The 16,174-nt window shown below is 35.3% G+C and overlaps 1 protein-coding gene across 14 annotated transcripts in view; it reads right to left on the bottom strand.

Moving 5' to 3' along the window:
- The window catches only part of LOC145992025 (uncharacterized), a 276,188-nt gene that overhangs the window by 125,910 nt on the left and 134,104 nt on the right, over nt 1-16,174 (bottom strand). The window contains exon 4 of one of the 14 annotated variants that reach the window (XM_083128070.1): nt 625-704. The exons of 10 other annotated variants lie outside the window; for them this stretch is intronic. In XM_083128070.1, the coding sequence (XP_082984196.1) occupies nt 625-704 (80 nt within the window). Of the gene's footprint in view, nt 1-65; nt 705-3,463; nt 3,837-6,884; nt 7,666-16,174 lie in introns of those variants that run through there. 3 more of the 14 variants (XM_083128056.1, XM_083128053.1, XM_083128051.1) reach the window with 3 other exon arrangements.

The raw sequence follows: 16,174 nt of genomic DNA on the forward strand, positions 1-16,174 counted from the left end.
CTTGATTTTACGTTTTTCAGGGGACCACGCTGAAAAAACTTAAAATGCGGCAAAATTTAAAATCGGGGATCCACTGTAACTACAATCTGTAATTGAATTGTGATTCACAATTTTCAGTTTTAATACAACTAGTATTGATATTGAATCAAACTCAAATGTAAAGTTTAGAAGGTAAGATATCTACTCAACAAAGCTCCACAGCATTCATATCAATGATTCTTTCAAAAGTCGATATACTGTACATAATGAATCAAATTGAAGATACAAGACTAGCTACATTTAAGTGAACATAAATATAATATCTTCTGAGAACATCTATCACAAAATCCTTGGAATTTCTCATAAAAAGTTTTGTATATAATTTCACAATCCTCTAGCTTTTCATTGATTCATGAACCATAGTGTGATGTCTCAGTTGATCTTCAGAGCTGAACGTTTTTCCACAATCTGTGCAATAAAATGGCCTTTCTGATGAGTGGAGTTTCATGTGACGTTTCAAACTATCCTTGCGAGAAAAACTCTTGGAACATATTTCACAGATGTTATCGTTGAAATGCATATGCTCCAGCAAGTGTTTTCCAAGTTCCTGGTTTTTAAAGGACTTCATACAAAATAAACACTTACTGTCAACTTTCCTTGGCTCATTACCCAACATTGTTGTCACATTTTCATCCAATGAAATAGCATCTAATGTGGTAAAGGAGCTGGAAAATAGAACAATAATTGCATATGTACACAACAGTTACATAAAAAGAACTAAAAGTTTCACAAAAATGACACATAATAAGGAAGTTAGGTATTCCAATTTTGCATAATTCAACGTTCCTTGTTTGTAATGTTTCTTAGTTTCTCTCTCACCTTTACCATGTTTAGCTAATAACACGAAAGAGGATGACTAATGTTTAGATGCAAGTGAACAACCGACATTGGCGTCCATGCTCAGCAACCTAAGTGGTTCAATGTCATGTATGGCATGATATATACAGGGTGTTACTAAAGTTTGTTTCCAACACTTAGGAGGTGATTCTACAAGTGAAATAATCATATTATTCATTTATAACATGCGTACATGCATACTCAAAATATAGCCCCTCCCCCAATCTAACACAAATGCACACGAACATAGAATCTAAATATATATTTCTGTACAGAACAAGTTTACTACTTAACTGCATTAATTTGTATTTGTATTGATTCCAACATAATAAATGCAATTTGTATAATAAGTTTGCTTAAAATTAGCAAATACGTTATTTGTACTGTAGAAAAAGAAACTTTTGACCCATACAGCACCAGATAAAATAAAAGCCAACAGGTAAAAACTGACAAAGAAAAACATGCTTAACTATTTAATTTATTTATTCTTCTTCAGAGTTTACAACTTTGATATAACATTTTGTGCAAAAAGAGTGTAATATTTACATATGGAATTGAACAGGCACAATTTCACATAATGTGAATTTCATAACATGACTCACAGATTAGTAAATATGTTCATGTGGAAAGATCTTACATGACGTAACAAATTGCCCTTCACGTTGAACGACCTCTTGCATGCAGGACATGCGTAAGGTGTGAACTGGTAAATGCCTTTTGAGATCCTTAGAAAACATGAATGATTTGGAGCAAACTGAACAAGTGTGATCCTTTGTAGCCTGTCTAATTCTTTGTTGTGTTTTACAATTTGTGTATCCAACTGAGCTGGATATAATCATCCATATTTTGCATTAAAAAAAGCACAATCAACTTCATCTTATTACAAAAAAAATTTTGTAAAAACACTAAAATAACATTGAAGAGTATGAGAGAAGGAATATACTAATCAGGCATGTATATTCTAGGCTAGTTAGGCCATCTCTGAAGCCCAAACTAAAATACTGGAAATAATGAACTAGCAAATCTGACTGATGCTTCACTCGCAAGTAACAACTGCGGGGAGGGGGGGGGGAAATAGTTTATGGTCGTCTTTAAATTAAACTATCTCCAGAGTACCTCCTGAAGATTCTTCCCCAACCACCGCCTGCTCAGTCCAATAATATTACAAAGTTGGGGCCAACGATTGATGTATTTGGTTATACCTTATAGCGCTCATTCGCTGGAAGGCTTCTGTCTTCCGTCCTCCCAGAGTTAGAACCTCACAGTGCTGGCAACAATTATATTGCAAAACTCTCTTACCAGCATGGAATTTTCCCACAAACGGGAAATTTTGAAACCAGACTCTTCCAGAAAAGGAGAAAAGGGTGCCATGTGACAGGGAAATTGTCCTCAGGGCCAAGAACAACACTATCCTGTTGAACACATGCAGACCACTGAATCAACCATGCATTATAATGGTGACGAGGAAATTTTGCTTTGAACTTTGGGGAGATGGCTGACTGGGAACACTTTCACATGGAAATCGCATCGTGGGATGTTGAAGAAAATTATGTTCCTTGCTATGTGGAATTTATATGAAGGCAGATCATGTGCATAGTGAGTGAATTACATATCAATGTTTTTAATGATTGTGCTGTGTCATGTAGTGAATGAAAATGAGTGATATAATTAAAGAGCTCAATTTCAGCCAGTTTTGGAGGTGCCTGCCTTCACCCCAGGATTGCCCCCATGAGGCTGGGTGACACCAGAGCCATTTTGTGCAGGGACAAGACTGGAAAAATTCTGACCTTAAATTATCCACCCTAAAGTCACCCTTACCAACAAGACCACTGTGACTCCTGAAGTTACAATTAATTACATGCAATTCCTGACAATGCAAGATATCTCCATTACTTGTTCCTTGTTGAATAACATTTCAAGTATACTCTAACCACAGATGCAAGACTATTAGTTTAAATAAAATTCATCTCATAAGACACAACATCAATTTTTAAATTGAAAGGGCAGAGGAGGCTTGGGGTGGCAGGGAATTTCCTACCCTATATATTTTCTGTCCTAATCTCTACATCTTTCATTTAATTCCCAAACAGGGGAAAAAATTATCATTTCAGAAGAATTCAAAGTAACAATTCCTCTTGATTTCAAGTAAATTTTAAGCTAAAATAGTCGCAAAAAAAAGTTTCTGTAAACACGATGACCAATGGGAAATACTGATGCCCTATCAAATTAATATTGTCATTGCTTTAAAATATACACAAAATTTTAAAAAGATTTTGCTGTCAAATTTGTCTTCCTCCTACAAAAGTAATTCTTGCAGGAGTAAATGTTCACTGAGATAAAAGCAGGGGGCACTCAATCCTATTATTTTTTGTGTAACTTTTGAAACTAACAGAAATGTGTTGTTATGTATGGTTGTATAAAATAATAATGATAAATGTTAATGGAAAAACTTTCTTTTCTGTAATATTTACTTATATATAAATATTTTCTGGATATGCTACCTGACAGACACGAAATGATATTTGTTTAAAAATATAATTACGTATGCTCGTGAAAAAAACTTAACACATTACCTTTCATTATCAAGTGCTCATACCAGCACAAGTTTAAATTATTCTTGTATTTTATTCTTGAATAATATTTTAGAATATGCATTGTGCAATACGAGATGATCATTAAGTTTCTCTTCAGTAGTAAATGTCTTTCCACACTGAAAACAAAAAAATGGCCTCTGTGAATGAACTCTCAAGTGACGTGTCAAATTACTCTTTACATTAAATCGCTTATTACATATGTGGCAAGCAAATGGCATCTCTCCTGTGTGAACTCGAATATGCCTTTGAAGATCCACTGCACTGTAAAATTTCTTCAAACACCATGAACAAACATGCATGCTTTCATGTTGTGGAGTCACTTGACTTAAGATATTTAGATCCAGCACACGTCCAATGTCATTCCAGCTGAAAATTAAAAAAAAAAAAAAAGCATATACATTTCATATTTACAAACAATTTTTCATTATAGTTCCATTTTGCACATTGCATTTAGAAATGCAAATTAGTGAAAAACAGAAAAATTGGTTCATGCAAAGTGGATTATCATATTGAGAAATGTTAAGTAGTACTCTTAACTATATTTATATCCAGGGCACTGATTTTAGATCAAATTTCTCAAATCAGGTTACAAAAAAAAAAAAAAAAAAAAAAATCAATATCATCGATATCTTACACATGTGCACACCCAAATAAATCTATAATGCAATTAATTTTCATTATACTTATTCACTGAACACATTTGCTTCAAACATCAAATGTTCCCACGTTGCTTCACCTGCCACTTTGCTTTATCAGAGTCTGCAGTTCTCTCGCACAGATGGTCCATTCGTACAAGTCAAAGTGTATTACCTCCGATGCTGTTTGACACGGAACTTACTTAGAAATTCTAATTTTGCAAATTACTAATTAACTAACTAACTAACTAACTCCCTAGCCTTCTTAAACCCGAAGGTTCATGGCTGCAGCAACACAGGCCTTCCATTTTGCAAATTACATTAAAATGAATTGCACTTGTGCCTTCTCTAAAATACAAAAATGGATTTACAAAATATTTTGAAAAGCAGTACTCTACTATTATAATTGTTTCAAGGTAGAACTGCACAATGTCTGAACTGGAGAATACTAATTGGTACAGCTATAAAGATTAATACAGTGGAACCCCAATTTTACACTTTCCCACATTACAAATTCAATCTTGATGGTCCCAACACGGCAAAATTTTATAAAATTTCCTCAATTTTACATTTTCCCTCATTTTCATTTTTTTCAGCTTGGTCCCTTGAAAAGCGTAAAATCAAGGTTCCGCGTATTACAACCCTCCTCTCCAAATTTGTACTTACAGTTGTTTTTGCAATTTCACTTACAAAATCTCTGAATCATATTCCTCATTAGTTGAAAAATGCTGCCTCAGTTTTAGACGAACTTCTAAAATATCTTTGAAGATGTATTTGAAGCTTCTTATTAATGTTTATTTGTTATTATTACTTACTCTAAAACTATCTAAAAAAAAAAAAAATTTCAAGTAAACCGCATTTACTTTGCTCCAACTCTATTGTTTCATTGGGAAACAAAATTATGTCTGATTAAGTTTGTGTACACCACACTTATCAACTGCCATGTCACATACAGACACTTTATATACACACAAACTTCTCAGACGTTAGATAGAAATGCAATGTGCAGAGCATATTACACTTATTCATGTATGTGGCAAATGAGGGGTTAAAAATGCATATTTAAATAACATGGTACTATGTTTAGCTGTTGGAGCACAAGAATAATGGTGTCTCTATGAGCAAGAATTTGAAACTTAGGTGATGCGTACTTCTAGCACTGAAATATTGACACTTCACAGTTAGAAGTTATACATGTATTCAATTTCCAAGAAAACTGTAGTTACGTCTCTTGTGCTCTGAACGCCTCACTTAAAGGAATATACCTTTAAAAGGTCTACCATGTTGTGGCATATGCCAGAACTGATCTGATAAAATTCATCCATAAGGCCAAGAATATAAAATGTTGCGATAAAAATCTCACATATTACAAAAACATAAGAATAATTCTTGTGGTGACAATTTGCTGTTGATTACAAATTTTTGTAAGGTTTCAAATGTAGAAAGTAACAAAATGTAAAATTAAAAATCAAATTAACTTCTCTAAATATTTATTGTAATAAAGGTTCAGATTTTTTTTACATGAGAGGGGGTATCAAATGCAAGGTTACACATCAGAAAAAAATATTTACAATGACAATTGCAAGTTCTAAGTGTGCGCTCTGCATGGGTAACCTTACACAAATCAAGAAGATATTCAAAATCAGCACCTAGTTTCTCCAGCACCTCCTGATTGCTTGTGTGATAGCTTCAGTTATGTGTCCTGAAAGTCCTTTACGGTAGCAGGGAGGGTGGGGCAAACTTCAACTCTTCCACAAAACACCAACAAAATAAAAAACGATCACTATAAAATCGACAGATTTTCCAGTGTGGTCACAGTTATAAAGAAGCTTTAATTAATTGCTTTTGGCAATGTTGTAAAGTTCACTTTGAATAACCCTTTGTTTGAATTGATTGAATTGTTGTTTTTTAAGTTCACTTTATGCACAGTAATCGGGACTGGACCTACAGTTCAAATGGGATCAAAACCACTATGTGCCTCCACTGGGTATCGATCCTGGGACCCCTTGATTACAAGGTGGCGACGTTGCCACTATACCATCGGGGAGGCCCTGAATAATTCTTTGTATCATAAAAGGTTAACTTCCCCTTGCATATAGCACTGTGTCATGAAGGCACATTTAAGGGATGTGGGGGTAGGGCCTCACACATTCTCGAACTCTGCCATTTTGGAGGTGATGTGATCAGCACCATGCTCTTGCCACCTTTACCCCCCTAGGGGCCTATTGATTTGAGGCTGGATGAACCCCAGAGCTGCTTTATGAGGGGACAAGATCAGAAAAATTCCGACCTTATACCGCGTTTGGTAGATCCTATCACGTTTCCCACGGTTGCCGGTCGTTGAGATTTCTAGGAGAATTCACTCTGTGTTGCCGCTGTAGACTGAGTGAACAACGCATTGGAGGAAACCAAGGCCAGGTCGCGATTAAGATACATGGGAATGCACAAATCCAACACCACACTAATCAGTACCAACATTACAAAGCAAGCTTCTTGCAGACACAAACAAAACACATGGGAGCTAGACCACAACGTGGCAACAGCGACTGTGTACGCCTCTCTTCTGGTTTCCATTCGCTTCTTGCTGCTCAGCAGATGACATTTTCCTAGTTTCTCATTGGAACCGGAACTGTTGAGCGATTGCTAGTGGAAAACCTGACAAGTTGCAACAAACACGGTACAGATCAACCATCCTGGGAATCGAACATGGGTGTCCTGCGTGACAGTCAGATGCCAAATATTTCCAAAAATGTATTACAATATTCTTTGCCATGATTTCCTATTTCTTGAATTACAGTATATAACACATAGAATTTCTGCGAAAATTCTATCATTATTCAACTTTTTGTGCAGTTAGATATTAAGGAAGCGAATATAAAGCATCTTTATTCCAGCACAGTCTCCCTGATGGTATTCACTGGTTGATCACATTCTTCGATCTTTTGTGAGATCTTTTCATGTGAGCCTTTAAATTACTCCTATCCTTGTAACACTTGCAACATATGGAACACTTATGCAACTTTTCTCCAGTATGTACAGTCATATGTCTCTTAAGCTTATTTGGTGCAGGAAATATTTTTGAGCACTGGTGACATTGGTAATTTTGGAGCTGTGGGGATTGTAGGAATTCTTCGTGTATTTTCTTATGCTCCTTTAACTCTAGCTCAGTATTGAATGTCTTGGGGCATAGATGACAGTTATAAGGTTGCTGTACTGTATGTGTTTTCATATGCAAGTGGAAATTACTGTCTTCAGTGAAGGACTTGCCACATATGGAACACCTAAATGGCCTCTCCTCAGTATGTGATCGTGTATGTCTCCTAAGCTTATATGCACTAAAAGGCCTCTCTCTTGCATTCACATTCACACAACTCTCACCCTCTGGTGGGTCTTCACTATTTTGTTCTTCCTGTAATTCTAGTTCCATTGCATGCATTTTCTTGTGGTAACATACAGCACTCTCATCCCTGTAGGACTTGCTGCATATGGGACACTTATAGGATGTCTCTCTGGTGTGTGTTCTCAAATCTCTCTGTTGCGATTCCGAAGCTGGCATTGATCTGAAAAACAAAATAATCCTCAATTCACAACAGCACAACAATACTAACAGGAAAAATACAGACTAACAGTGATATATGACATGTCACCTGGCATCCAAGTAACATGCAACTTGAAAATGAACCTTAAAAATTAAATTAAATAATTTGCATGCATGCATCACGTCACCTTGCACTGTTGGCACAATTAGAATGTTCTTTCAGACTGGAGATGAAAGTGCCTATTCCAATGTGTGCAGTTTGTGGTAAACTAAACATGTTTCTCACTTTGGTGAGAAACCTTCACCTTATGAGTCACATTCACTTCAGTGTGAAAGCAAAGTTCACTAAGGGAGATATCACACTGAAGTGATATGTTAGCTGGCATGAGAATGTCACATCACAGGAAGAGAAACTAAAGAAACAAATTCAATCTTTCGCAATGCAGTGCAATGGCATACTGCACTTGTCACCAGTCACTTAGGTTTCTCTACAGCGTCAATTTGTCACATATGCATGCATGTCATATCCTTTAATTGTTTATTGTACTTACATTTCATCTACTGCTGTACAAATGGAGATTAGTTTACTTACGTGAAATGTAGAAAATTTCGCACTTCCGCATTGCAGAATTTAATGGTTAAATCCTATTAATTTCGAAGATCCACTGTCTTCATTCACAACGCACCCTTTTGTGAATGAAGACAGTGGATCTTCGAAATTAATAGGATTTAACCATTAAATTCTGCAATGCGGAAGTGCGAAATTTTCTAAATTTTACATAAGTAAATTTAAACTGCGTTTACCGCAATTATCATGGAGATTAGTTTGTAAAGAAAATGGTTCTCACAATATGGATTATCATAATACTTCAATTTGCAATGTTAAATAGTGGTCTTCAACTAGCAGACAGATTTTTAGGTGGTAAAAATGTGAAAAATATTTATTATATATGTGTTAAAAGTTTTCAAAAAAAGAAAGAATATTGTTGTGCTTTCATGTATGAGCTTACTCCAATTTACATTTCAACAGGCAGCATTTATTCGTAGCTGATTTTCATTCTATGTTTCAGACCTTCAATAACTTACAAAGTATATTAATTGGGATTTACTCATTTGATACATCACTACGTATCAACTAAAACAAATATCCTACACAGATCGTCACAGGAAAAATAAACTGAAAAGATGTAGAAACTAATTAGGAATGTACAGTGCATTCGGAAAGCCTCTGTGCACTTGACTTTACATGTTAATTACATCCATTACACATTGTTGTGAATTTTGTGGGTTCTATTAGCAAGCAGTTCAAATATAGAATTTAAACTTAAAGGTCATGTCAATAAGTGGGCAATGAATATAATGGAGTATACATCATCAATTACAATTAAACACATGGAATCCCTCACGTTGCAAGATATCTCCATAACTAAGGCGGCCAAATTTTTAAAACAACAAAACTGACATTTTTTACATTTTCAGGAGAAAAAAAAGGGACAAAATGGGATGACAAAATGTACATATATTAAAACTGTTTTGTCATAAATACTTATGTTTGAAAACTAAAAAAATAAAGAAAGAACGAAATACTGCATAAATAAATTATACATACATAGTGATATGCAGTGCACTCCAACCAAGCAGTCCTTTAGAATTAGGCTAAATTAAAAGTCATTCATTTATATTTTGCCGATGAATGAACCATCTACCAGAACCATACTTGTACTCAATTCCTTTCGAGGAAAACATATGGATTTGCAATTTTGATTTGTTGGCGGCATTTATATAAAGGTGAAGATAATAATCTACTGCAAAGCACTACACATTACCTAAGTGTGTTATAAAAACAGAACTATCGGTGGGTTCTGCTTACCAGGATTCGAATGTGGAACCCATGGTAAATCAGGGAAGAAAGTACAGAAGAAGGAAACTATGAAATTATCAAAAAAATAATGGGGTGAGTAAACTTTTCAAACGGAAAATGAGACTGAGAAACCAACCTCAGGGTTGAGCAGTTGAGAAGAAACAATTTCAGAATATGTCAGAAAATGTTTGAACAAAAACAGGTTGCAACCTGTATGTAACTAATTTTCCCTGTAACACAAAGATAATACATATCTCGTTATAAACTTATAAAATTACAGGGTCTGTATAAAAAGTAATGAGACCAAATTTACGAAAAAAATGTATTGAAGATATCGCTACAAATCATTAAAATTCTTCAAAATAGGACCCTTGGGCATTGACCCACTTCTGCCAACTAGTTTTCCACGCTTGGAAGGCACCCTGGAAGTCCTTTTCCGGAATGTCCTTCAAGCAGCATGTCGAAGCAGCTTTGATCTCTGCTACAGTCCCATGGTGGTGTCCTTTGAGGGTTCTCTTAACTCAGGTGAAAAGGAAAAAAGACCGCCGGGGCCAGATCGGGACTGTAGGAGGGCTGGGGAAGCGTTGTGATGCCGTACCAGGCCAGGTAGTCGTTGACCACGAAGCAGGTTTGGCTTGGTGCATTGTCTTGATGCAGCCTCCAATTGGCACACATTTATCTCATCTGAAAATCCTCAGTAATGATGGTGTGCACAGTCATTTTATAAATTCCTGCACGGTCTGCAATTATTCAAACACTTAACCACTGGTCTGAGTTCAACACATCACACGTTGCAAATTGTCCTCGGTTCTGCTCATGGACAGGCGTCCTGCACGGGGTTCGTTGTCCACACTCTCTCGACCGTCTTTGAAGCACTTGTGCCATCTCAAAGCAGCATTTGATAGGCTTTCACTCCTGAAAACTTGCTGGATCATGGCCAACGTCTCCATAGTCGATTTTCCGAGTCCAACACAGAATTCAATGGCATAGCGCTGTTCGATGGTATGTTGCATTTTTAAGCTTTGACCAAGCCTATAGACAGGGTCCACTTAAACCAGGATACGAACTGCACGGAAGCTCGTAGGCGACTGACGCTAGGTGTGTTTTGAAGCTTACTCCCCCTCCATTGAACCCACCTGGAGCGAGTGCGCTGCGACGTACAGTCGCGTAAAAAAAAAATGGTGTCATTACTTTTTATACAGACCCTGTATAATCATTGGCCCACTACTTGTCAAATTTCATATCAATCTATAATGGTTTATCACTAAATACTTTTCCATTCACGAAGTATCACATTACACAAAATTCTGTATATTCTATAACAACAATAGTTTGCAACCACAATGTAGTGTATGGTGTGAATACATATATCAGGTGTTATTATAAATGATTTGTTCTTGCTTTTTGTTAAGAGTGGATAACCATCGTAACAATTTCAGTGGTAGTATTACTCATAGAATAGACAAAATGATGAACTTGAAAGTTCCATGGCAATTTAATTATGGAATATCCACATTACATAAACAATATATGGAGTCTTAACATTTTTCATTTGGAAAAAAGATTATTACGAGGAAGCACTTTTTCTGCATTTCTTCGGTGATTTGAATAACAATCATCTTTATGAGTTTACAGATATTAACTTCAAATTATTGGTGAGTATGGAGTTTGGATAAATAAAATGCATTTACCTTCAATACATTTATTATATTATCAAAATTGAATAAACATACATTTCTCACATACTATAAATTTTGAATTTTAACATGGCATGGTATCTTTCAAAACATTAAGCAGGCTTTAGTTTCTTTAATATTTTTTTAACTACTACTACACAGTTTATAATAAAGAGTGACCATCTCTATTGGTTTGTAACATTCATATTACTGCAAACAGTACAGTCCTGAATTTGAACACCAATTATATAGAAGCAACAATGGAAAGCAATGAAGAACACATGTATTAATACACCTAGTAACGATAACCAATGCTGTACCAAAAACTACATGTGGTTACAGCTTTCTATTTACAATTTGTAATTTAATAAATTACACTAAACAGCAATTTCACATGCTTTTCACTAAAGCAGAAAATTAATTTATTTTGCAAAGCAGAATTCAATTATTATGATTGTTCTCAAGCAAGATCGCCAAGCTATCTGAGTCATGGTGCTACTTTACACATTTTATAATACAACTACAAAAAGTGGATATTTATGATTATAGCTTGGTGCATAAAAATTTCACATGTAATGGAATCATTTAAAAAAATAGATAGATGGGTCAATAAAAACACTGCCTCCTTTAATTTCTAATTGCAATATTCTTAACTTAAGAAAATTTATCTTCACACACACTAGTTTCTGTGATACTGACAAAATTATTTAAATTGATTGTTGTCTGACAATCCAATTGGGTACATACTAACTGTTACAGCTATAAATATAACCACAGGAGCATCAATTTAATAGAATTATAAATATGGTACTGATTCTTATATGTCTAAAATATTACTCACATAACTAAAGCATATTGTTTATTCATCACCTGCTGAAAAATGCTGTCCCGAAACTTTATATTCAAGCTCAATTGTTAATTATAAATTGCATAGGAACTATACTTTAACAACAACCAAAAGAAATATTACACAAACTCCATTTCCCTTTCTCTAGCACTAAAATTATCATCATATTTAATTGAATGGAAAATCTGTGTACATTTTTGACTGACACAAGCAATACTCATGCTAAATGTTGAATGTCTCTCAATTAAAACTGCTTCTTGTCATTGTCAATTAGATATCAAACAGACATGCCATGTACATCATATTTAATTTAGGATGTAACATGTAAAGCAATAGATCTAAAAATTTACCAAGTTGTGCCACATACTAGATTTTGGTTCATATCATCTATTTACAAGGCCAAAAATTTTAATGTAATATCACATTCCACTAAAATATAGGAATAAATTTTGTAAACAATGGAATGATTACTTGTTGATAATAACATATCAGATTTTTACTAGAAATTTACAATGATGAAAGTCTTCTTTTGATATGATTTTCAATTTAATCTATTAAAATGAATAAAACATGGAAGTCATGCTCAAACTGTTATCATTATTTTATGTTCTTGTTGATATTAAGGAAGTGAATGTAAAGCATTTTGTTATGGCACTTTATGGTATTTATTGGTTGACTGCAATTTTGGATGATTGGTTTGGTTTATTTTACTTTGCTTTTCTGCCACTTTTTGGCTAACCATTAAAAAAGCAATTTTGGAATTCAAACAGTGTGATTTCACACACTGTATGCACTTACATGAAACATTTTAAATTACTCCTATCCTTGTAATTCTTATTACTACGGGGCGGATTTTTGCATATTTGCATGTTTTTTTCCTTAAGAAAAATTCATATGCTCTCAATGGATTTATCCATTTCACTTGATGTGGATTACTCTGGCAAAGTTTTATAGTGCATATAAATGCATATTTGGGACGTTAGTGTGTATTTGAGCTTAATGTGAATATAATCTGCATATACTGGGAGTAATTTTCATGTAATTGTTCGATTCATGTTTGTCTGCTTTATTTTCCCCTGGGCATTTAAAAATAGCCTACTTCGTCTGGTCATGGGCACTAGTGGGGTCAAGAACATTCCAAAACTCATCTCATACCATTGCAGGTAATCTGGTTGTGAAAATAGAGAACCAACGATCTTTCAGAGATGTGAGTCACATTTCCAAATTCCAGTGACAACACTGGGGTCGCATTATCTGTTAATGTGACATTTTGATAAATCTGTGAGTGTGTCTGTGTGCACTGCAGAAGGGACAATAAATGCCGAACGAGAGAAGTAACAGCTCTAAACATGTAATACATTTCAGGCATTTAGAGTAGTTTTTGGCAGCTTAAATGGAAAATTGCTGAAATGCAAATTTACAATTTTTACAGAGCTTTCATTTTTGGCAACAGAAAACATTTGTTGCCTGTGTAGGCCTGGACACTGTGATTTTTATAAAGTTATGTTTTTGTTTTTTTGGACAATGCTGCTATAACCCAGTGAAGGATCATTCTGTTATTTTGTACAAAATAACATGGTAGAAACTAAGAGAATGATGAAGATATGCACTATGAGCACATTTCATTCTTAAATTAGACATAATAAAAATACAATAACTTTTTGTGATTATTTATGTCTGTTGATGGATGGCAGCTAAATATTCAAACAACATTCTGGTTCAGATTAAACATGATTTATGGGTGATTTTCTCCACGAAAGTAGTTGTGATTTCAAATGCTAATTTTACTATTAAAGTAATTGGAAGGTGAAAGATGGCAGTCCTATAGAAACTGAGATAGCGTCCGTAGAATTTGAGTACTTATTGATACATTTAATGCCCTTCTTTTATTAGCGTATAGTACAGTACATTTTGATACGTAAAATGGTCACAATTATATCTTTTATATAACCTGCATCACAATTTAGGTTTCAAATAATTATGCTTTTATTATTCTTTGCTCTATCATCCATGGTGGCTCAGTCGGTAACACGTCTGACTACCATGCTCAAGGTCCTGGGTTCGATCCCCGGCCGGTTCAAATCCGGGAACTTTTCTAACGTTGGAAGTGGCCCCTGCACCCACCCAGCGTCGAATAACATGGGTACCTGGGGGAAACCCTGGGGGGTAAAGGCAGTCAGGGGCGTGATGCTGATCACATCACCCCCACTCATGACCGGATCAAGAAAGTGTGGGGCGTTACCCCCACACCCCCTATACGCCTTCATGGCTTGGTGCTAAGCACAGGGGAGCACTTTACCTTTTTTTATCACTTTTGCTCTATCCTTGTGCATTATTTTACATTAAATCTTGCACGACAAATAGCACTTGTTCGACTCCCATGTTACGGTAGGTGCGAACCACGGATTCATAGTGCAGATAGTTTGATGGCCGAGTTCAATACCTGCCTATAATACATTTATCTCTGTGCAAACTCTATTGCCATCAGAACCGTATGTTAAATGTAGCAACCCAGCATTGCTTCATTTGAATTGACAGTTAAGGTGATGGATTCACATTAGGAGTGTTGAATCACCGCATTAGGCCATCCAGACCATTGTTGTATGTCTGTAGTTGTACCATGTGCAATTTATGATTATGTTGTTAATATGAATAAAAATGAAGTTAATCTTAATCTTAAATAAAGTATTAAAAATATGGTAAAATTTCGTTGATAGTTTTGAACGGACAAAGATTAGATTTTTTCATTCTTTGTCCATCCAATCTCTTTTCGATATTGCTCAAAAGAAAATAGTACCAGGAGAAATTGAGAAAACTGAATTAGAGGAAGAGTTAGCTATAGCTTCCAGAAACCAAGGTTTGCAGTTCCTGCAGGGGGAACCTATCCAGGATTTGTATGGGTATTTCACAACTGAAATTTATTTATTTATTTGAAAATTCTGAATACAGAAAAATCCATTTTACATTAGGATATCAACACAAGAAATGAAACGAACAAATACTGTCCAGTGGAATCTTGTGAAATGGAAAGAACATTTTCAGAATGCAAAGACTTATTTTCTGACAATCGCAATAGTCTGCTACCTGAAAACATTGATATATAACGTCTAGTATATTGAAATGTTAATGTAAAAGAATAAGATATTGATTAATGCAATGAAAAGAGCATAGTGTTTCCAACAAGATACGTATACAGGCGCGGCTCGTGCATTATTTACCCGGGGGTTCACTGAAGTCATGTGACATATATTCAGTTTCCGAAAAATAGACATCATTCGCCTAACAAAAGGATGGGGGGAGGGCTTAAAAGATTTGTCCAGATTTTTTTTTATCTGGGAGTATAAGGTTTTATAGTAGGAGTGTGCGAATATATTTAGGGCTGAAACTACAATAAATTGTGCCTTTATGAAAAAAGTTGAGTTTTGTTGGAATATCATGGACGTCCCAGGAGGAGCAAAAAACACTCCTTCAGTCTGAAGTTACTGCAACGCTTTTATAATAATTACTAAAAATTACTGTGACTGAAATTAAATTATATGCATGTAATATATAATTTTTGGTTGACATTCAATTTCCATGGGGGCGGCCCCCTATTCCCCTTCCGGACGTCCATGCCGACAAATCAGAACTGGTCCTACATTTATTAAAGGGAAATGGCAACTAATGGCATGTGCATACTAGAAATCGAACCTGAGTCCCTTTCATTGATACGCGACAGCTTTGTTCAAACTTGGGGCTGGTCGACCAGCACACGCTTTTTTTCAGTGGACAAGGAAGTTTGTTTACTTTAATTATGTGCATTTCTATCGGTCATTTCTTACCTGCGCGGACAGAAACGCCTACACTGCATCAAATGACATAACCTAGGTAAAGTCCATCCCTCGCTTCACTCGCAGTATCACTTAATACTTTCCAACACGTATCCAAGCACTTCAAAAACTAACAAACTTGAGACGATTGACACCGAGCGACAGCAAGTCACGTCTTCGTGCCATTCTTTCTCTTTCGCGAACCCGAAGTGTTTCCACCTTTAAGGAAAAACCTCTGAATGCATGCACAAGCTATTTTGGTAATGTATCTCCTTTATTTTAATTCATCGCATTTAATTCCAGCTTTTATTTGTTTCCACTCATCCATCTCTGCCACA

This window comes from Lepisma saccharinum, chromosome 9, assembly GCF_977018435.1.
Source record: "Lepisma saccharinum chromosome 9, izLepSacc3.1, whole genome shotgun sequence".
In the NCBI taxonomy this organism is placed as follows: Eukaryota; Metazoa; Arthropoda; class Insecta; order Zygentoma; family Lepismatidae; genus Lepisma; species Lepisma saccharinum.